Consider the following 21,714-nt stretch of genomic DNA (forward strand, 5'->3'; position numbering starts at 1 on the left):
TGCGGGCGGGGGCAGAGCCGTAGGAGCCACGGATGCCTCAGGTTTCAAAGGGGCCGCAATCCAGGGAGGATCACGCAGCGAGAACCCGGGAGAGTCGCTCAATTAGGCGCCCAGCGAGGAGCTGAGTTGCGGCGGGAAGTGGGAGCCGGAGAGAGGATGCGGCGGTAGGGGCGGGGCGGAGCCGAGGAGCCGGCCCAGGGGCGTGTCCTGGGCGTGGCCGGAGGTGGGGTCTCGGGTGGGCGGGGCCTCGGGCCTCCCGAGAGGCCGCACTTAAGCACCCCTGGACCCACAGCTCAGGTGAGACGGGACTGCGCTGTCTTTTCCGGGGCGCTAGGCGGTGACAAGAGTGGGGCAGGGAATGTGGCACCGGTACTCCCCAGCAGCTCAGAACTTCTCTCCCAACTTGGGTAGGAACTGAGGTCTCCCAGGAAGACCCCGACAGCGGGCCCTTGAGCCCTTCCATTCCAGAGCTCCTTGCCCCCTGCCTGAAACTGTAGGTGAAACTTAGTAGTTTGTGCCTGTGTTCTGAGGTCCCCAGACCCCAGAGAGATAGAAACCCGTGTGGTCCAAGTCCTCTGGTAACCAAAGAGGCACAGGTGCCCAGGGAGGACCATCACTTGTCCAACGTTACCCAGCTCTGCCCGTGCCTTGGCCAGGATTCTTTCCACTGATGCCTGGTGGGCCTTGACCCACAGATCGCTGACTCCAGGCAGGATCCCCATCCTGGAGCACTCACCAGCCCTGCCTGACCATGTGCTCCCACCCATGCACCTCCCTCCCCAGCAGCTAGCAGGAGCCTGGACCCCCCTTGCAGGCTGATTCCAACGGGACAGGCACCCACATGGCCAGGCCAAACCCCAGGTCACACCACTGTGGCCCCTTCAGCTAAGGATCCCACTGGGAGGGCAGCTAATGTGTTACAGGGCTTGGGTATTGGGGAGCCCGCAAGGCAGATGAGGAAGGGGCAGAGGTGTTCATGGTGGGGAGCTTAGGAAGGGGTCCCCGAGGACATTGGGAAGGGAGGAAGCAGGAGGGTGGAGAGGCATCCATATCTCCGCCTTCCCCAGCCATCAGCCCTCCTCCCCCAGCCTTGACGGGAACTAGAGGCCAAAGTCTGCCCCAAGGCCAAAAAATTGATTGTTTTGCAAGAAGAGGGCAGGAGTGGGACTGCGGAGGGATTGGCAGGGGAGGGCACAGCCCCTCATCCTCTAGCCTGGGCTGGGGGCCGTGTCTGGAAGGCTGAACTGAAGCCCGGACTGTGCCCCCACCCTGGGACGGGGGAGGCAGAGAAGGGCCTGGGCTCAGGCTGCCTGCCAGGGCTGATAAGGGGCCTCTTGGGGCTCCCACAAACGGTTTATCACTGGGGGTGGGGGGCAGACTGCAGGGCTCAGGAGGGGCACGAGCATGGAGCGGCTTTGGGGTCTACTCCAGAGAGCGGTAAGATAGCGTGGGGCTGGGGGACCCTTAGGCCTTCTCTCCAGGTCCTCAGTCCCCTCCCAAACCCCAAGGCGGGCCCCTCCCCTTCCCTACCTCCTACTCTCCCCCCCAGCCTGCTTCTTGGGGCCCTCTCCCCTGCCTTGTGCCCATGGCACCCCGAAGTCACTGACCCTGTTATCGCCAGATTCCTCCCCATCCTCCAGGCCTCTTTCCCCGATTTCATGTCCACCACGCCCCTACAGCAAAGGTTGTCCCCAGGACCCTCTCAGACCATCTACAAGCGTGTGGAGGGCACCCAGCAGGGGCCCCTGGAGGAGGAAGAGGAAGACAGGGAGGAGGGGACCGAGCCACCGGCCCACTTCTTCCCCATGGAGCTGAGGGGCCCCGAGCCCCTGGGCTCTCGACCAGCTCGGCAAAACCCCAGACTCTGGGCAGCAGCAGGACGAAGAGCCACCCCCTACCTGGTCCTGACAGCCCTACTGATCTTCACTGGGGGTGAGAGTCATCCCCACCCCCAGTGGAGGGGCTGGGCTGGGGGAGATATCTGGGGTCCAGAGAGGGGCACAAGGAGACTCTCCATCTTGCCACCCACCAGCCTTCCTCCTGGGCTACGTGGTCTTCCGGGGGTCCTGCCAGGCATGTGGGGATGACGTGATGGTGGTCAGCGAGGACATGAACCATGAGCTGAGCCCGGACTCCCACCAGGGCACATTGTACTGGAGCGACCTCCAGGCCATGTTTCTGCGGCACCTGGGGGAGGGGCGTCTGGAAGATACCATCAGGTGAGGATCAGCCAGTCCCATTCCAGGCCCTCAAAAACCATCATCTGCTCAGACTCAGCCTCCCTTCCTCTTCACCCGGGACCCTGAGTCCTTCCACCTGCCGCCCTGGCCTCCCTGTTCAGTGGTCCTGGGAAGGATAGAAGGCGTTTGGAGCTGAGGGGAGGGAGGGCAGCAGATGACATATTTGGAAGCTGAGGGAGCTGCCTGAATGAGCACAGAGGGCTCCAGCATCCACATATGAAGTGGGACAGACCCAGAAAAGTCTTGAATGCCACGTTGAGGCGCTTGGATTTTGACCTGTGGCAGTGGGGAGCTCTGGGGGGCTCTGAGAAGGGGGGACTTAGGGAATCAGAAAAAGAAGCAAATGTATGTGTGGGCAAAGACCATCCCCCAATCTGTGGGGTCTGCCAGCCCAGCGTGAGCAGGCTAGCATTTCTTTTGTCCTGCTGAGGTCACCTTTTCCTACTGGGATGGAGCTGCTCGGGTAGGTCCAGAGAAGAGGTCAGGAATCATTTCTTCAGTGGGTTTTCCTGGGTTTCCTAAGTAGAAAATTATATAATCTATATTTAGTGAGAGACGCATAGTTTCTTTTCCAATGCATATATCTTTTATATCTTTTTCATTTATTATTGCATTGGAGAGGACATGAATTTAGGTAATGAGATAGTAAATATCCTTGCCTAGTTCCTAACTTTCATAGGAATGTTTTTCTAATACTTTGTCATTGTCGCTTTTTTTTTTTGGGAACCCGGGCCCTCGGCAGTGACCGCCAGGGAATTCCCCCAGTTAGGTTTTTAAAAGCAAATTAAGGACGTTTCCTTCTATTCCTAACTTACTGAGACTTTTTCTTTTTTTTTAATGATCAGGAAAGGAGGAACAAGAATCAATTTTTTTCAAATATTTTTCCAGAATGTATTGATATGATCACGATTTTTCTTCTTTAAAGTTTATGTAGTCATTTGTATTAATAGATTTCCTTGTCTTCATGAGATCAACATAAACTTGATCGAAGTGTATTATTATTTGTTGATACACTGCTGGATCCATTTTGCTTGAATCTGTGGCATTAACAACGTGCATGTTTTTTTGTTTTGGTTTGGTTTTTAAATTAATTAATTTATTTTTGGCTGCATCGGGTCTTCATTGCTGCGCGTGGGCTTTCTCTAGTTGCAGAGAGCGGAGGCTACTCTTCGTTGTGGTGTGCGGGCTTCTCATTGCAGTGGCTTCTCTTGTTGTGGAGCACGGGCTCTAGGCACATGGGCTTCAGTAGTTGTGGCGTGTGGGCTCAGTAGCTGTGGCACATGGGCTCAGTTGCTCTGCAGCATGTGGAATCCTCCTGGACCAGGGCTTGAACCCGTGTCCCCTGCATTGGCAGGTGGATTCCCAATCACCGCGCCACCAGGGAAGTCCCTACATGTATGGTGGTTTTTGTTGTTTTTTTTTCTGTTGAGCAACACTTAGTAGTCTGGGTACAGCCTGAGCAAGTAGATGGTTTGACAGATCTACGGGGGTGGGGGGTGGCACTGTGGATGCCATCAAAGGGCAGGGAGGCAAGACGGGAGCAGTGAGAGGGAGTGGGCAATGAGGTGATGTATGACTCTAGGTTGGTTGGGGAAGGAAGGGAAACCAGGGAGGAGCTGATAGACATGGAGAAATTGGACAGTGTGGAGTGCTCCAAGGAGTTGCAGAACAGGTATAGTGAGACTAAGGGAGTGAGTTCCAACCTGAAAAGCTCCGGTCAGGGAGTGAGATTCTGGAACTTTTAAGATTTATATGATAAACTGTGTCCTATTTATCTTGCAGTCTCCAGCACCTACCACCATGCCTAGCGCTTAGTAGGTGTTCAGTAAATTGGATCAGTATTCCAGAGATGGAGTTCTGGGGACAAGATCCAGGATGTGGCCAGGGAAGTGGCTGGCCAGATGCCAAAGTCTTCACTGAAAGTGGCTAAGTGACCAATTGGCTAAAAGATAACAGCAGCGAGGAAGGACAGAGGGTGGGACTGCTGGATGGCAGGGACTTTGACGGAAGAGAGTTTCGTGGTCAGAAACGTGAACAGTGGAGCCAGAAGCACACCTCCTCTCTGGGCCTGGGTGGTATGAGAGCCTGAGCTGCTTTTTTCACATGTCCCGAAGGAGACCTGGCCTCCCAAGGGACAGCCAGGTTTCTGCCAAGGCAAAAGGTGGAAGGGGTATTCGGTGCTGATGCTGAGAAGGGAAGTTTGTTTGCCATGGAAAGAGCACAGGTGGAGCTGGTTGAGAGAGAGGCCATGCAGGGGCCGTGCTGGCACAGGCAAATGGAAGATCAGGGATCGTTCCAGTGACAGCAGGCTGGCTAGTTAGGTGGTGACTATGGAAGAAGACAGGGTGAGGTCTCCAACCAGACAAGTGACCCCAGATTCCACCAGCAACCTTGGTGCAAGGTGTCTCCATTAGGCCCAGCTGGAGGATGAGAGAGATGCAGGGCCCCTCACCTCTGCCCAGATAGCCCTTTGGAAGAAAAGTGTTTTCATGCCTGGGGCAAAGCACAGGCTAGTTTGTGTATGTGTGGAGGGGACAGTAGGTAGACTGGTGAGTTTGGCCTGACCTGTGAAAAACCTAAGGGGTGGTGGACAGGACCCCTGGCTATCAGAAGCTGAGGTTTCAGCAGAAGGAGGCCCTGGAGACCCTCCAGCGCAACCCTGGTAGTGATGGCAGGAGAGCCTTAAGAGCCCCTCACTGCCCGGGGCTGGGGCCACCCCACACCTCTGGCATCCTTCCCCTGCTCCCGCCCTCTCCTCCAGGTCCCCAGAAGTCCCTGCCCCTCTCTCCTCCCGCGCCCCAATCCCCCCTCTCCCTGCGCAGGCAAACCAGCCTTCGGGAAAGGGTAGCCGGCTCGGCCGGGATGGCAGCCCTGGTTCAGGACCTCCGCGCGGTGCTCTTGAGCCAGAAGCTGGACCACGTGTGGATGGACACGCACTACGTGGGGCTGCAGTTCCCGGACCCGTGAGTGCATGGGGTGGGGTTGGGGGGCGAGGAGGGGTGGGCGGCCTGTGGGTGGGTCGCTCACCACCCCCGCTCCTCAGGGCTCACCCCAACGCCCTGCACTGGGTGGATGCCGCCGGGAAGCATGGGGAGCAGCTGCCACTGGAGGACCCGGACGTTTACTGCCCCTACAGCGCCACGGGCAACGCCACGGTGAGCGCCTCCTGCCCGGTCCCCAGGATGGGGCAGCGTGCACTTTCCCTGGCGGCGGAGCAGGGGCGCGCCTCACTGCCCTCCCCATCCTCCTCCCCAGGGAGAGCTGGTGTACGCCCACTACGGGCGGCCGGAGGACCTGCAGGACCTGCGGGCCCGGGGCGTGGAGCCGAAGGGGCGCCTCCTGCTGGTGCGCTTGGGGGTGATCAACTTTGCCCAGAAGGTGAGGGACCCTGGATGCGGGTTGGGGCGGAGCGGGGAGGGTGCCGGCTGGGAAGTCCGAGGATCGGATGGCGGCAAATAGGAAGCGTCTAGGAGGCGGTCACAGAGAGAAAAGGAAGAACCAAATGGGTCGTAAGAAACCGTTGGCAGGGAACAAAATCAGGAGGTTGGGGTGGGGAACAGAAACAGGAGGGGATGTGGGGTACAGTGAGGTCTGGGGGCTGCCGAGGCACTGCGGGAGGGCAGAAGGCGAGGTCCAGGGGGTGCCACAGCCTCTCTGTGGATCCACGGCTGATCAGAGGCCGTGCCATTCCACTTTCACTTGCTCCTTCAGCCTTTATAAATCCGTTTTCTCTGGGAGAAGGGGTCCTTTAGCCACCTCCCTTCCCCAGGTGGCCAGTGCCCAGGACTTTGGGGCCCAAGGAGTGCTCATATACCCGGACCCGGCAGACTTCTCCCAGGGCCCACACAAGCTTAGCCTGTCCAGCCACCGGGCTGTGTATGGACATGTGAGTCTCGGGGAGCCAGTAGTGCCTTCCTGTGGTCCCAGGGCTGCACAGCCTGCCTAGGATGAGGCTGGCGCCCTATTCTGGGGAGCCCGGCTCACAGTTTCAGTGTGGGCAACCCTCTCCCCACAGGTGCACCTGGGAACAGGAGATCCCTACACACCTGGCTTCCCTTCCTTCAATCAAACCCAGTTCCCTCCGGTCCAGTCCTCGGGCCTCCCCAGCATCCCAGCCCAGCCCATCAGCGCGGACACTGCCTCCCTCCTACTGAGGTGGGGGCCATGTGGGGACCAGGAGGGGAGGGGGCAGGGAGAGGTAGGCTGCAGCTAGCCCGTAAGGTGCCTTTGGGTGAACCAGAACAAGGTGGCTCTTCTGGGTGGGCACGGCCTCTTGCCATTTGGTGAGTGGAGCTCCAGCTGGATATCACAGCCACCTCTGCTGGGCACTCTTGAGCAGGACACAACCTGCACAACTGTCCAGGGCAGCCCTGGCTGCACTGGCCCCTCAGGCAGAGTACAGATGCGGAGAGCTGGAGCCAGAGGGTGTGAGGGAGAGAAAGAGTGAAGTGGGGGCTTTGGGCTCTTCTATAGCCTGGGACTCTCTGCCACTTCTAACCCTTTCTGCTCTACCCCTCCCCAGGAAGCTTGAAGGCCCTGTGGCCCCCCAGGAATGGCAGGGGCACCTCCCAGTCTCCCCTTATCGCCTGGGCCCTGGGCCAGGCCTGCACCTAGGGGTCAACAACCACAGGGCCTCCACCCCCATCAGCAACATCTTTGGCTGCATCGAGGGCCGCTCAGAGCCAGGTGTGCCTGCTTATCCAGTGTCACCCACACCCTGCAGCAGGGGAGCTGGGGTTAGCGGGAGGGAGGCTGGCAAGTTGGGGATGGGCTGGAACTGAGGGGGTGGCAGTGAGGAGACCTCACGGTTGAAGCTGTCCCAAGGCAGAATGGGCAGTTCTGCACAGTAGTGAGTTCCCTAGCACCAGAGGTGAGCAAGCGTAAGTTGGGTGATGTTACAGCATGAAAGGGAGGTCAGACTAGATAGATGAACCTTTCAAGCATAACTTGTTGTGGATAACAGTGGGGAATCAAATTGGGTTCTTGAGCCAAAGAGTGTGGTACCTAGAAGCACTGAAGGAAGAGGCACAGGGAGGCCTGTGATGAGGCTCAGATGAGGATGCTGGTGGTGGGAGTGTGAGTGGGAAGGGTTAGAGAGACTTTAAACCTGTCAGGACTTTGTGAACAGAGGGGCACCCCGATCAGGCAGGTAATGGAGCCCAGAATGACCCCAGGCAATGTGATGAAGGAGCAGCCCACCCAGGAAGGGCCAAGGGGAGGAGAGGAACTCTCTTTAGGGGCAGCAGGGATTGCAGGGCTGGGGCTGCAGAGATGTGAGGGTCCTGCAGAAATGGACCCTCCCAGGGTCAAGGGAGAAGCCTCTGGGTTCTGCCCATGTAAGAGGTGGGCCCCAACATCCCCTCCCCCAGATCACTATGTTGTCATTGGGGCCCAGAGGGATGCATGGGGCCCAGGAGCAGCCAGGTCCGCCGTGGGGACCGCCATACTGCTGGAGCTGGTGCGGACCTTTTCCTCCATGGTGAGCAATGGTAAGGTCAGGGTCTGGGCCTGGGCCGGGCAGCTGGGGCTGTGGTCTGAGCTAGGACAGGGCAGAGAGGCAGTTACAAGCACAGGCTGGAGGGTGGCCACTGAGACCTGGGCTCCAAACCTGGCTCCTCCGTGTCCTGGCTGTGTGGCCCTGGGCAAGTCACTTCACCTCCATTTCCTCTTTTTTTTTTTTTTTGCGGTACGCGGGCCTCTCACTGTTGTGGCCTCTCCCGTTGCGGAGCACAGGCTCTGGACGCGCAGGCTCAGCGGCCATGGCTCACGGGCCCAGCCGCTCCGCGGCATGTGGGATCTTCCCGGACCGGGGCACGAACCCGTGTCCCCTGCATCGGCAGGTGGACTCTCAACCACTGCGCCACCAGGGAAGCCCCATTTCCTCATTTAAACATGAAAGTACTAATAGTCCATGTCTGAGTGAAGATTAAGCAGGAGATTCCCTATGTAAGCAATCCCCGTCACTGACACAGCTGAGTCAGGGCAGACCCGGGTGAGATGGGCTGGGATGGTGGCTTGATGGGAGGGAAGGAGAGATCCCAGGGGACCAGGACAGAGGAAGACAAAGAGGTGGGTCTTTGCCTGGCCCCCAGCCAAGCCCATCCTCCCTCCTTCCCCCCCCACCACCAGGCTTCCGGCCCCGCAGAAGTCTTCTCTTCATCAGCTGGGATGGTGGTGACTTTGGGAGTGTGGGCTCCATGGAGTGGCTGGAGGTAACCTGGGGTCCTGGGCAGGTAGTCAGGCAGTGGGGAGAGGCAGGGGGATTTCATACTCCACACCCCGCACCCACAGGGCTACCTCAGCGTGCTGCACCTCAAAGCCGTAGTCTATGTGAGCCTGGACAACGCAGTGCTGGGTGAGCAGGGGCAGTGCCACCACCTGGGCCCCCTCTGGTGCACCCTGCCCTCCGGGCCAAGCCTTGAGCCCGGCATCCCTCTCCGCAGGGGATGACAAGTTCCACGCCAAGACCAGCCCCCTTCTGATCAGCCTCATCGAGAACATCCTAAAGCAGGTAAGAGCCTGGCCAGCAGTGGGGGATGAAGGGAAGCTGGTGGCCGCCAGAGCCTGACTGGTGCCCCCCACCCTGCCCCCAGGTGGACTCTCCTAACCGCAGTGGGCAGACCCTCTTCGAGCAGGTGGTGTTCAACAATCACAGCTGGGAAGCTGAGGTGTAAGTTGGGCAGGGAAGGGAGGGAAGAGAGCTGGGGGGGATATGTGGGGGGACCCTGAACCCACACAGCGCTCCAACCTGTCCATCCCCAGGATCCGGCCGCTGCCCATGGACAGCAGTGCCTATTCCTTCACGGCCTTTGCGGGGGTCCCTGCCGTTGAGTTCTCCTTCATGGAGGTGAGACTTCCGGGCCCTGCCCCAGAACAGCAGCCCCTGGGCCTGTTCGCACTGTGCCCGCGCGCCAGCCTCCGCCCTGTCCCGGCAGGATGGCCCGATGTACCCGTTCCTGCACACGAAGGACGACACCTATGAGAACCTGCACAGGGTACTGCGGGGCCGCCTGCCTGCCGTGGCCCAGGCTGTGGCCCAGCTCGCCGGGCAGCTCCTCATCCGGCTCAGCCACGATCACCTCCTGCCCCTCGACTTCGGCCGCTATGGGGATGTGGTCCTCAGGCACATCGGCAGCCTCAATGAGTTCTCTGGGGACCTCAAGGTCCAAGACGCCAACCCTGCTCCCGGCTTCTGGCGGTGGGGGGTGCTATATCCCATTAAAGTGCTGCCCGGGCCAGGGGATCTGGCCCCTCTCCCCTTGGTCTAGGGCCCCTCTGGCAACCTGGCCCCTTTACTCCTGCCCCAGTCACTAAGCCCCTAGGACCCAGCTAGCACCCGCCCAACAGCACAGGTCTTCTCTCTCCCTTCATTCTGCCCCCAGCATTCTGTCCCCCTATACCTCCCCACTCCTGCCAGGCCCGGGGTCCCAGCTCCGTCCCCCAGCACCTGGACCTCCACCCTAGGCCAGGGTCATGGCCCCTGCCGCTGGCTCCAGCCCGCGCCTTCGCCCTCAGGCCCGCGGGCTGACCCTCCAGTGGGTGTACTCGGCGCGGGGGGACTACATCCGGGCGGCCGAGAAGCTGCGGAAGGAGATCTACAGCTCGGAGGAGAGCGACGAGAGACTGACGCGCATGTACAACGTGCGCATTATGCGGGTGAGGCCCCGCCCAGCCCGGCCGCGGCGGCGGCGCCGCCCCGCCCTCTTCCGGCGGCGTGGGGCCCCTCCTTTCGGCCCTGCGCCAGTGAGCTGTCCTACCCTCGTTCCGCTTTCATTTGTACCTCTCCTCGGGGCGTTCCCAGTCCTGGACTCACAGTGCTTTGCTCACAGACCCGTCAAGCTGGAGCGACCACAGAGGCGGGCCCGCAAAGTGATGAGACAGGGAGGGTCAGCCCCTTAGCCACAGTCGCCCGGCCACCGAATGGCAGAACTGGGACAACCGCGCCCCCTCCGGTTACCCACCGCCTCCTCTCCCTTCTGGAGAGAAGAAGCATGTCCACGGTGGTCCATGGTCTAAGAGGCACAGGATTATGGCTTGGGAGATGCAAATGGTGTAAACAATTCAGAGCGTAGAGAGCTCTCTTACTTCTGGTGAGATGGATGGAACCCAGAAAGGCTGCCTGGAGGAAGTGTCATGTGAAAGTTATACAAGATTATTATTCCCTCCTGCAGCCTGCACCCCAGCTCCAGTGCCAACCCATCCTCTTCCTTCCATTTCCTTACCCCAAGAACTCAACCCTGCGGCCCTTTGATCTCTGGAAATGGGTGGGTAGGGACTGTAGGCGAGGGGAAAAGTCTATAGGGCAAAATGATAAGCAGGGCCATCCTCAGTGAGTGTGGGGTGAACCGGGACCCCGCAGTGTACACATGCGCGGTTTGGGAAGGTCTTGTTCTTTCTCCCCCCTCCTTTTTCCTGTTGTGTCCCTGCCTGCTTCCCTTGGCATCACTCATACCATCTTTCTGTTCGCAAGCCCACCCATCTTGCTCTTTGGTCCTGGCTCCTTTCTCCTGGAATGGGCGATTCATGCTCATTCACAGATCTTGCTTTAACCCCTGCTGTGCCAGACTCTAGAGACAAAAAAAGACACCCCCTCACCCTATCCCTCAAGTTGCAATGTGCCCACCAAGGGATAAAGGGCCTCTGTGTGTAAGGGACACGATTCAGACTCAGGGCTGGAGAGTAAAAGATGCAGGGCTTCAGAACCTCAAACAGGGCTGGGCCAGACCCAGGGAACTTTGTGGTTCTAACCCAGGGGTTGGTAAACTAGCCAGCAGGCCAAATCTGGCTTGCCACCTGTTTTTGTAAATGAAGTTTTATTTTAACACAGCCATGCTCGTTGATTTTTCTATTGTGTGTGGCTGCCTGTGTGCTACAGCAGCAAAGTTGAGTAGTTGCAACAGAAACAGTGTGGCCTGCAAAGCCTACAATAGTTACGATCTGGCTTTTTCCAAAAAATGTTTGCTGACCCCTGCTTTAGACTATAATGTGGGTCTTGAGGAACAGACAGAACTTGGGTTGGTGCAAAAAGAGCGTATTTCAGGATGGAGACACCAAGAATAAGGGCATGGCAGTGCACTAGGCCTGGCTTTCCTTGGGAGTAGTGTGTAGACAGAGCCAGAACAGAAGCCCTGTGGAGGAGTGGAGAGGAGTGGGTTAGGGATCAACTATGGGGAGACTTGAATGCCAGTATAAGAAGTTTGGGTTCTGGGACTTCCCTGGTGGTCCAGTGGTTAAGACTCCTCGCTTCCACTGCAGGGGGTATGGGTTCGATCCCTGGTCAGGGAACTAAGATCCCCGCATGCCACATGGCAAGACAAAAAAAAAAAAAAAAAAAAAAAAGGATGTCTGGGTTTTGAGGGTCTGGGCATCAAGGAAAGTTGGAAGGTTTTCGAGCAGGCCAGTGATGTGGGCAAAGTGGAATTTTAGGAAATACCTGGCCAGAGTGTAAATGGCTTGAAAAGGGAATGAAGTTAGTGATAGCTGAGCTCTGGGTGGGTGAGGGGATTGAGCTGGTGTGCGACATTTGGAAGGAAAAATGGACGGACTGGGTGTTGAGGGAAGAGGAGGAGAATAATAATAGCAGCTACCATTTATGGAGGGCTATCACGTGCTAAGGCTTTACTTCACTTCCTCCCATAGGACTCCTCCAAATCCTGTGAGTTTGCTATTATTGTGCACAGTAACTGAGGCTCAGAGAGGCTAAGTGACTTATTCAAAATCACACAGTAAGTGGTGAAGCTGAAATTAAGGACCAGGCAGTCTGATCCCAAAGAGAAACTGGAAACCAAAGTCTGACCCTGTGTCCACCCAACTCTTATTCACCTTTGAGGTTGAGAGCCTGGCACCTGGGGTACGCCATGGTGCTCATGAGGGAAGGTGGGTGCGAAGGTCAGGTTTTGGAAGAAGTTGGTGTCTACATGTGTGTGAGGCTGTGGCTGGGTACCCCCTACCCCAGTGGGGAGGTCCAGCAGACTGGGGGATAGGATTCCAGGCGATGATTTGTGGAGTAGACTTGGCAGTTGTCCCCATGAGGTCCCAGTTGAAGCCAGGGGCGTGGATGAGCTCTCTGAGTGAAAGGTGGAGGACTTAAGAAGACATGAGTGTGTGAGACCACGCCTAGAGATTCTGATTCTGCTGGGGTGGCACCCACGCAATGGTAATTTTAAAATCTTCCTCAAGTGATTCTAATGTGCAGCCAGGGTTGAAAACCATTGGATTGTAGGTAATGAGAAGAGAAGAAAGTAGAGGTCGAACCCTGGGCCTGCCCACAGGTGGGAACAGAAGGAACCGGAGAGGCTGGCAGAGAGGTGGGAGAACTGGGCTGGGAGCGCGGCCATCTCAGGAAAAACCAACAGCATCTGAGTCAAGAGGGTGAGGACCCAGAGTCAGGCACTTCATCAGGGCTGGCCTGTCCCCTTGTCGTTTGACTCTGGGTCGTGGGCATTCACGCAGGTGGGCAGGAATGACTGGGGTATGGGGAGGTGAGGAACAGCAGGACGATAGACGGTTCTTTGAGGCTTTGGGCAGGGAAGTGAATGGGTGAGGAAGAAAGATGCAGGCTTGGAAGCTCAAGGGGTAGAAAGAAAGGGATCCAACCCAAAACACAGTGGGAGGACGCATCCTACCTGACTACTGATGACGTTACAGAACGACCATTCCTGATTGGGTGGCCGAAGGGAGGTGGGACTTAAAGAGGCTGCTCAACAATATTTATTAAGCGCGCGTGAGGTCCCAAGGTTGGTCTGGAACTGGTGTTCGGGCTCCAACCACATCCCCTTCTCGGCGCAGGTGGAGTTCTACTTCCTGTCCCAGTACGTGTCGGCGGCCGACTCACCGTTCCGCCACATCTTCCTGGGTCGCGGAGACCACACGCTGGGTGCCCTGGTGGACCACGTGCGGCTGCTGCGCTCGAGTGGCCCTGGGGCCCTTGGGGAGGAGGCCCAGGTGGCGCGGGGCCTGGGCTTCCAGGAGAGCCGCTTCCGGCGCCAGCTGGCCCTGCTCACCTGGACGCTGCAGGGGGCAGCCAACGCGCTGAGCGGGGACGTCTGGAACATCGATAACAACTTCTGAGGCCCGTGGTATGGTGGGGTCACGGCACATGCCCCTGACCCCTGCCGAGAGCGCCTGCTCTCCCTTCGAGTGATTTCTGGGTGACCGAGATGCCTGTGCACCACCTCCCATTGCTGACTCATTTTTAGCCCTTACCGTACCTCCAAGGGCCCCAGCAATGATGCCAGCGCAGACCCCCACACACCCCAGGCCCTGCAACGTAGGAGTAGGTGAGCAGTGCCTTCCATAATGGGATGGTCATACTGTCAGCTAATCAGGGAGCAGCATCTGCTCTCTCAATCACAGCCCCTTCCTCTTCAGGAGCAGGGTCCCCCCTCTACAGCTAGAGACCACTCTGGAAGGTTTCCTGGGACCTGGCCAGCCTTCTTGGTGGGAAAGATCTGCTGCGACCATAACTTTATGGCCAACCCATGTCGTGCAGTGGGAGGGGCTGGGGTTTGAACCTCAATAAACCACCTGTGGCATCTGTTGTTTACGGGCACTTTTATGCGTCTTCCTCACCCTCACCTCACCCAATCATCCCTCCCTTGAGAGCTAGGGAAGGGTTGGGCAGAAGAGGCCAGAGAGGATGCAAGTGGGAATGCTGTCTGCATGGGTTAAAGAGCTGTTCCCGTTACCTAAGGAACTAAGGAAACTGCCTGAGGAAATAAGGAGGGCCCTTCTCCAAAGACCACCATGGGTGGGGGGCTGGCTCTGTACCTTCTCCTGGGACCAGGGACGGCTACATAATTTGCAAGGCCTGGTACAAAATGAAAATGTGGGGCCTTTTGTTCAAAAAGCAAGATTTCCCTGGTGGTCCGGTGCTTAAGACTTCACACTCCCAGTGCAGGGGGTGTGGGTTCAATCCCTGGTCATGGAACTAAGATCCCGCATGTTATAAGGCACAGCCAAAAAAAAAAATTTGTTTTTAAAAAGCAAGAACAAAGCTTTTTTCTTTCTTCCACAGTCTCTCAACCTGTCATGGTGGTTTTTAAGTTGTTATTTAATGTCCAGATCCCCGAGACAAGGAAATACTCTGGGGCAGATCCCCTTAGGCACGCAGGGTTCTGCCCCATGACTTGCTACAGATAGCACATGTGCCCAACCCTGACCCAGACCCAGACCTGGACCCTCCGTGTGCCTGCGCCCAGGTCCCTACTGGGGAAGGAAGGTGGCAGCTGTGGTTGGGTGGGGGCAGGGAGCCAACAGGTGAGAACCCATCCAGGGGAGGCAGGACCCCCAGCACATGCTCCACTGTCTCATTGGGCTGCACTTCCAAAACACAAATTCAGAGGTGAAATCATTAAGAATTTCAAGATAGAGACCGCAGGGCACTAACCCCTAAGCACAGGGCCCCATTTGGAGCACAGAGCCCTGTGAGACTGCACTGATTACACAGCCATTATATTAGCCCAGCCTGGGACCTCTCTCCCCTCTTGGGTCCCCTTTGGCCAATTGTTGTCCACTGAGGTGGAAGCTGCAGGAGAGCAGGGAATTACAGGTGCTGCTGCCACCACCTTACCTTTAATCATGGTCTCAGGAGGCTATGGCCCTCGTTCTTCCCGGCAGCTGCATAAATCCTAGGGTCCGCCTCTCAGGCTCCTGGTCCTCTCTTGCTCCCAGTATGGCGTGAGAGGTCCTAGCCTGCTCCTCAGATGCTGGGAAGTGAAGACTTCTTAGTTTACGGCTTGGGATGCTCCTGGGTTCCAAGATGAAACTGCCTCCTCCTTACCTTCCTGAGTCGGACTTGGTGGGTTCTCAGGAGCCTGGACTAGGGGTCAGAAGCCTCCTCGACACCTTACTTCCCTGACATACTGTCCAGAACAAATTTCCCAAAGTTGTTTCTCAGCCCTTCTCCACCTTGTCCATTTGTTCCCTGTAGTAGACAGAATAAAGTTCTGGACAAAGATGTCCACATCCTAATACCCAGAATCTGTGAATGAACGTTACCTTACACGACAAAAAGGGCTTTGCAGAGGTGATTAAGTCAGGGATCTTGAGATGGGGAGTGTTTGGGACTGAATTGTTTCCCCCCAAGTTCATATGTTGAAACCCTAACCTCTAGTACCTCAGAATGTGTTTGTGTTTGGAGATAGGGCCTCTAAAAAGGTGATTAAAGGACTTCCCTGGTGGCTCAGCGGCTGCCGATGCAGGGGACACGGGTTCAAGCCCTGGTCCAGGAAGATCGCACGTGCTGCGGAGCAACTAAGCCTGTGCGCCACAACTACTTAGCCTGTGCTCTAGAGCCTGCAAGCCACAACTACTGAGCCCACGCACCACAACTACTGAAGCCCTTGTGCTCTAGGGCCTGCGTGCCACAACTACTGAGCCCACATGCTGCAACTACTGAAGTCTGCACGCCTAGAGCCTGTGCTCCGCAGCAAGAGAAGCCACCGCAATGAGAAGCCCGCACTCCGCAACGAAGAGTAGCCCCCGCTTGCCGCAACTAGAGAAAGCCCACGCGCAGCAACAAAGACCCAACGCAGCCAAAATTAAAAAAAAGAAGTGATTAAGTTAAAATGAGGCCATCAGAATGGGCCTAATCCAATCTGACTGACCTCCTTATAAGAAGAGGAAATTGGATGCACGGAGAGACACCAAGGATGTGCGTGCACAGGAGAAAGACCATGTGAGGACAGAGTGAGAAGGGTGCCACCTGCAAGTCAAGGAGAGTGGCTTCAGGAAAAACCAAACCTGTCGGCGGCTTGTCTTGGACACTAGCCTCCAGAACTGTGATCAAATAAATTTCTGGGGTTTTTTTGTTGTTTTTTTTTTACCGTACGCAGGCCTCTCGCTGTTGTGGCCTCTCCCTTTGCGGAGCACAGGCTCTGGACGCACAGGCTCAGCGGCCATGGCTCACGGGCCCAGCCGCTCCGCGGCATGTGGGATCCTCCCGGTTCGGGGCACGAACCCGTGTCCCCTGCATCGGCAGGCGGACTCTCAACCACTGCGTCACCAGGGAAGCCCTAATTTCTGTTTTTTAAGCCACCAAGTCTGTGGCAGCCTTAGCAAAGTGACACAGGGTGATTATGCTGGGGGTGGGGGTGGGGGACGTAATCACCAGGGTCCTTATTTTTATTATTTATTTATTTATTTTGGGTTGCGTTGGGTCTTCGTTGCTGCGCACAGGCTTTCTCTAGTTGCGGCGAGCAGGGGCTACTCTTTGTTGCAGTGCGTGGACTCCTCATTGCGGTGGCTTCTCTTTGTTGTGGAGCACGGGCTCTAGGCGCATGGGCTCCAGTAGTTGTGGCACGTGGGCTCAGTTGTTGTGGCGCACGGGCTTACTTGCTCCACGGCATGTGAGATCTTCCCGAACCAGGGCTCGAACCCATGTCCACTGCATTGGCAGGCGGATGCTTAACCACTGCGCCACCAGGGAAGTCCTCAGGGTCCTTATTAAAGGAGGCAGGAGGATCAGAGATAGACAAAGGAGATGTGACAACAGAAGCAAAGGGTTAGAGTCAGAGATTTGAAGATGCTACACTCCTGGCTTTTTTTTTTTTTTTTTTTAGTGACTTAAAACAGTGATCATTTGTTATTTCCACTCTTTGGCTTTAAAGATGGAGGAAGGGGTCACCACCCAAGGAGTGCAGATGGCCTCTAGAAACTCGAAAAGTCAAGGGAACATCCTCCCCAGGTGCCTCCAGGAACCAGCCCTGCTGACACCTTGATTTCATCCCCAGAAGACTCATTTTGGAGTTCGGACCCCCAAAACCATAAGAGAATTAATTTATGTTGTTTTAAGCCACTAGTTTGTGATAACCTGTTATAGCAGCCACAGGAAACTAACACCCACCCACTCCAATTACTGCCAGCTCAGTATTGTTTTCTAAGAAATTTACTTAAAATAATGTCTGTGGGGCTTCCCTGGTGGCGCAGTGGTTGAGAGTCCGCCTCCCGATGCAGGGGACACGAGTTCGTGCCCTGGTCCAGGAAGATGCCACATGCCGCAGAGCAGCTGGGCCCGTGAGCCATGGCCGCTGAGCCTGCGCGTCCGGAGCCTGTGCTCCGCAACGGGAGAGGCCACAACAGTGAGAGGCCCGCGTACCGGAAAAAAAAAAAAAAAAGTCTGTGACCCAAGCCCCTCCCACCCCTATAGCTGCCCTTCATAGCTTTGTCTCAGAAAGCCTCCTGATCCCGCTGGCAGCAAGGCCGTTTCCTAGCAGATATCCACAAGATCATTAATGTGCGATACTTCAGATGCCTTTTGGGGTCCTGGACACAGACAGTCCAGTGTGGATGGTTTTGTGAGGGGTTTGCTGGACCGCGGGGAGAGCCCTCACATCCTAGACACAGGCTGCCATTCTCTGCACAGGATCAGGCTCACATGTCACCGGGGCCAGTTCTGGGTGTGGGAAGGGCAAGGTCCCCAGGGCAGAGGGGCAGGTCCCAAGGCCCCCATAGTAAAGCTGGAACAACTGATAACCTTCCAGCAGCATAACAGACTGAGTCTGTCTTAACGTTATCTTGCTAATTCTTGTTCCCAATCAACAAACTTCCAGTGTCTTTGGCTTCCCTTCTTCCTTTCCTCCCCTCTCGCCTTACATCTGAAGGAGGGCTGGAAGCCTGCCTTTCAAGGAGTCCATTCTTTTCCTTTGCCCTAACTTCTCCTGCCTGGTTAGGCTGAGGTTATGGCAGGCAGTGCCATCTGTCCCCATCTTGTCAGAGACCTTGGTGTTTCTGACCCACAGGGGTTGAGGTCAAAGGAAGAGACAAAATAAAAGCAGGTAAAGGGACAGAAAGGCAGAAGAGGATTCTGGGAGTGGGGGTGGGGGGGGAAGCCCCCAGGCAACCCTGGCAAGAGGCTCTGATGGCTCAAGATGGCGGGACCTGAGTTCTCTAGCAGGTGGGAGTAGGTGGTATCAGGGTTTGTTTCTTTTTAGTTTAACGCATGTTGGCTTAGGGGCAGGATCCTATCCCGAGGATAGGGCTAAGGGGGATCTTAAGAATCAACTTTCCCAATTCCCTCATTTTAGAGGCAGAAACTGAAGCTCAGAGAAATTCAATGACTTGCTCAAGGTCACACAGTTTTTTTCGGGGCAGAACCAAGCCTAAGACTCTGATCTTCTAAATCCTCACTGGGTCTCTTCGCTCCCTGATGCTCGAGGTCCCCTGGGAGTAGGAGGAACTGGAGGAGAGAAGTGGGAAGAAAGGGGCATGTTCCTTACATTTCTCAGTTCAATTTTACAAATTTATTTTATTCAGCTTGGAAAATGAATACAAACCCCTGGGTTTTGGGGGGAAGGGGACGGGCAGGAAGAAGGAAGTAGGAGTTGAGGCAAGGTTATGAGCATCACAGTGAATGTCTCACGTCCACGTCCAGGTCCACGTCCCTGCCTGGGGAGGGGGCGTGGAGGTTGAGCAGAGAGCTCAGGTCCGGAGGAACACCATGGTCAGGAGGCCTGGAGAGGGGAGGAAGAGCAAGGTCCTATGTGTAGCCCGCCAGCTCTGTACGCCCTCTTTCCAGCCCCCGCTCTCCTCTCTCTGGGCCCGGATCCCCTACCACCACCGTGCTCACCCAAGACGTAGGCTGCCACCAACTTCTGTCCCAGGGAGACGTGAAGGATTTGGGGCAGCTGGCTGCCAAGTTCATCCTGGAGTGGCAGCAGCAGGAAGGCCACAGAGACTGTGCCCATCAGCAAGAAGAGGAGGAAGGAGCTGGTGGCCAGGTGCGGGAGGGGGTCTGGGAAACAAGGCCCATCAGGATCTCTAGCCTCCACTCCTGCCCAGCCCAACACCCTTCAGGGAGGAGGCTGAAGATGGAAGGTGTACCCACTTTCTGTTGGACATTGGAAGTGTTCTCTCCTCCCTGGAGCCTTCGTTCCCAAAGCCTCAGGAAACCCTCTCCCCTCTGGTCCCTCATCATTCGTTTTCTCTCAACTCTGCCTTGATTACAGGCTCCTGTGTATCTGTGTGCCAGGCAGGGACCTCTGTCTCCCACAACTTGGTACATAATTGCTCAACCCGGTTTCTTATTTTTATTTATTTTTTATAAATGTATTTATTTATTTTTGGCTGCGTCAGGTCTTTGTTGCTGCGTGAGGGATTTCTCTAGTTGCGGTGAGTGGGGGCTACTCATTGCGGTGGCTTCTCTTGTTGTGAAGCACGGACTCTAGGTGCGCGCGCTTCAGTAGTTGTGGCACGTGGGCTCAGTAGCTGTGGTTCCGGGCTCTAGAGCACAGGCTCAGTAGTTGTGGCGCACAGGCTTAGTTGCTCCGTGGCGTGTGGGAATCTCCCCAGATAAGGGATCGAACCCGTGGCCCCTGCATTGGTAGGCGGATTCTCAACCACTGCCACCAGGGAAGCCCCCGGTTTCTTACTGAACTGAACTGAGCTGACACATGATGGGAAGTACTGAAGTCAGAGCTAAAGGAAGAATTTTTCTCTTTAAGTGGAGGCCAGAAACCAAGGAAACTGCAAAGTCTGCTTTTTCCCTAACCTGATATAAAATCTCAATTTCTAGAAATGTTTCCACCAAAAAGCAGAAAACTGAAACGGAAGGGAATTCCCTGGCGGTCCAGTGGTTAGGACTCCACTCTTTCACTGCCAGGACCCTGGATTTGATCCCTGGTTGGGGAACTAAGATCCCGCAAGCCACCAGGCACAGCCAAAAGAAAAAAAAAAAAAAAAAGTACTGAACCGGAAGACCTCTTCAACTCCAACTGAGCTCATCTCTAGGGTCGTGCTAGGTCCTTCCTCCTTACAGAACTCAAGAATTCCCATCCCTAAACTCACTCTCTGGGAAGTGCTGAGCCGTGGGTGGTGCTGTCCAGGAAGGAGGCTCTGGGTGCGGCGTTGGGTCAGGCTGTCCCTGAAGCTCAAGGGGGTACGCTGGGGCCCTCAGAACCGAGGTGATGTCCTTGCGCCCCACCACTCGGCCGTCTGTTCCCTCCTCAGACAGCTCAATGCGGAAGCGGTCCTGGACGTCATAGTGGCTGGGATTGGGGGCCACGTGGCGAATCACACTGGTCCCAAGAAAGGAGAGCGGCCCATTGAAGGGCAGTGAGAGGCAGTGATCCAAGAGGATCCAGGCCCCACCCTCCCAGGAAAATTTCCCTTAGGGACACAGACAGAGGGTGGGGTAAACAGGTGGAAGAGGACCTGGTCTGAGGCTTAAGCCACGGCACAGTAAATCAGAGAAAGGTGGCAGCGACCCCTGGCTTCCATCAGCCTCCCCACCCTCTCAACTCACATGTCAATGCAGGACTGAGGCTTCACATATCCTTCCGCGTCAAACACTGTGTATTTGGCAGGTGCTGTGCACAGGACTGAGGGGAAAAGGCACACAGACAGAGACCGACCATTGCCTCAGACAACCTGCACAAGCCCCGCCCATGGAGTCCCCCCCTGCCTTCTACCCCAGGGCTGGACATCCGACCGTACTCATCTGACTGCTCCAGCCCACCCAGCTCCCCAGTGTTCTACCGCCAGCCCCCAGATCCCTAGCACGAAGCGCCCATCCCCATCACCTCGGAAGCGAAGCGCTGCTCCCGTGGGGTTATAGAGGGTCAGCAGCTGCCGAGATCCACTCCGCTGGTCCGCCCTGAATACTAGATCCGGGGGAAAGACGAGGACCGGGACAACAGGTCCCGAGGGAGGAGGGGCGCCCCGGGACCCCCGCCCAGGAGCCCCCGGACCCACCAGCTCCTGGTCCTGGGGCGCCCCACGGCGCATGCAAGCTCTGGGCGGTGGAACATCCGAGGGCAGAGCTCAGGGGACAGGGCCTGGAGTATAAAGCCGAGGGGCGAGAGGGGCGAAAGGGAACGGGATGAGATCGTAGGGCAGGGCCTGGACTGATGCCGCCGCCGCCTCGGAATCCCCCTAGATGAGGGCCCCGCAGGCCAGGCCCAGGCCCCCCAAACCCTTCCTCTCCACAGCTGTGCCTCAGGTCCCTTTAGGCCCCGCCCCCAAGCCCTACCTCGAGGGTCACGCCCACCCCGTAAACCCAGCCCCTCCCGGCTCCCAGCCCTGGCCCTAGTCTTCAGCCCCAGTTCCCGATCTCCATAAGCCCCGCCCCTCCCCGCCCCTTCCGGGCCTCCCAGGGCACCCGCCCCTCTCTTCGGCCCAATTCCGCTGGCCTCCGCGACCTCTTCCGGAGTTGCCCTTTCCGTCTCCTGCTCTCCCGAGACCTGTATCTGTGCCTCCGATCCCCCCCTGAGTTCGGGCCCGCGCTTCTTCGGGCTTCCGCCTCCGAACGGCCGCTCACGCTATGAAGCTCACCTCTGGTCACAGCACCTGCCAATCAACCTGTGGCCGGACCAGGGCTGCCATCTTCCCGGCAGACCGTTTCTGCTCTTCCGCCGTACGACCTCTGTCATTGGCCAGGGCGGCCTCGTTTCAGCTCTAAGTATACACCGATTGGTGCACCTAAAGAGGTGATTGGCTTGATCCCAGTGACGTAAAACTTTACGAGCGTCTCTGGCTA

The 21,714-nt window shown here is 56.8% G+C and overlaps 2 protein-coding genes across 7 annotated transcripts; one reads left to right on the top strand and one right to left on the bottom strand.

Annotated features, from left to right (window-relative positions):
- Positions 1-253: 253 nt before the first annotated feature.
- On the top strand, positions 254-13,783 carry TFR2 (transferrin receptor 2). 4 transcript variants are annotated; one of them, XM_060032335.1, is made up of 19 exons: positions 254-297; positions 1,378-1,437; positions 1,680-1,932; positions 2,033-2,219; positions 5,063-5,203; positions 5,284-5,395; positions 5,496-5,618; positions 6,010-6,126; positions 6,256-6,395; positions 6,763-6,926; positions 7,610-7,729; positions 8,370-8,452; positions 8,532-8,595; positions 8,684-8,751; positions 8,834-8,910; positions 9,003-9,087; positions 9,176-9,403; positions 9,756-9,896; positions 13,029-13,783. In XM_060032335.1, the coding sequence occupies exons 2-19, from the start codon at positions 1,405-1,407 to the stop codon at positions 13,308-13,310; spliced, it is 2,418 nt and encodes an 805-aa protein (XP_059888318.1). In that variant the 5' UTR covers positions 254-297; positions 1,378-1,404; the 3' UTR covers positions 13,311-13,783. The 4 variants fall into 4 exon arrangements, with proteins under 4 accessions (XP_059888318.1, XP_059888316.1, XP_059888317.1 ...); XM_060032333.1 differs by lacking the exon at positions 254-297 and adding an exon at positions 348-407 and having other exon boundaries at positions 1,378-1,932; XM_060032334.1 differs by lacking the exon at positions 254-297 and having other exon boundaries at positions 1,155-1,437.
- A 4,736-nt stretch (positions 13,784-18,519) lies between these two features.
- Positions 18,520-21,594, bottom strand: MOSPD3 (motile sperm domain containing 3). Of its 3 annotated transcripts, none has more exons than XM_060033172.1 (6): positions 21,510-21,594; positions 20,759-21,013; positions 20,482-20,557; positions 20,025-20,254; positions 18,808-18,972; positions 18,520-18,691 (listed from the first exon to the last, which is right to left on the bottom strand). In XM_060033172.1, exons 2-6 carry the CDS (start codon positions 20,961-20,963, stop codon positions 18,660-18,662), a joined length of 708 nt encoding a protein of 235 aa, XP_059889155.1. In that variant the 5' UTR covers positions 20,964-21,013; positions 21,510-21,594; the 3' UTR covers positions 18,520-18,659. The 3 variants fall into 3 exon arrangements, with proteins under 3 accessions (XP_059889155.1, XP_059889156.1, XP_059889153.1); XM_060033173.1 differs by lacking the exon at positions 21,510-21,594 and adding an exon at positions 21,377-21,398; XM_060033170.1 differs by lacking the exon at positions 21,510-21,594 and having other exon boundaries at positions 20,759-21,200.
- Between the last annotated feature and the right edge of the window lie 120 nt (positions 21,595-21,714).

This window comes from Delphinus delphis, chromosome 15, assembly GCF_949987515.2.
Source record: "Delphinus delphis chromosome 15, mDelDel1.2, whole genome shotgun sequence".
NCBI lineage: Eukaryota > Metazoa > Chordata > Mammalia > Artiodactyla > Delphinidae > Delphinus > Delphinus delphis.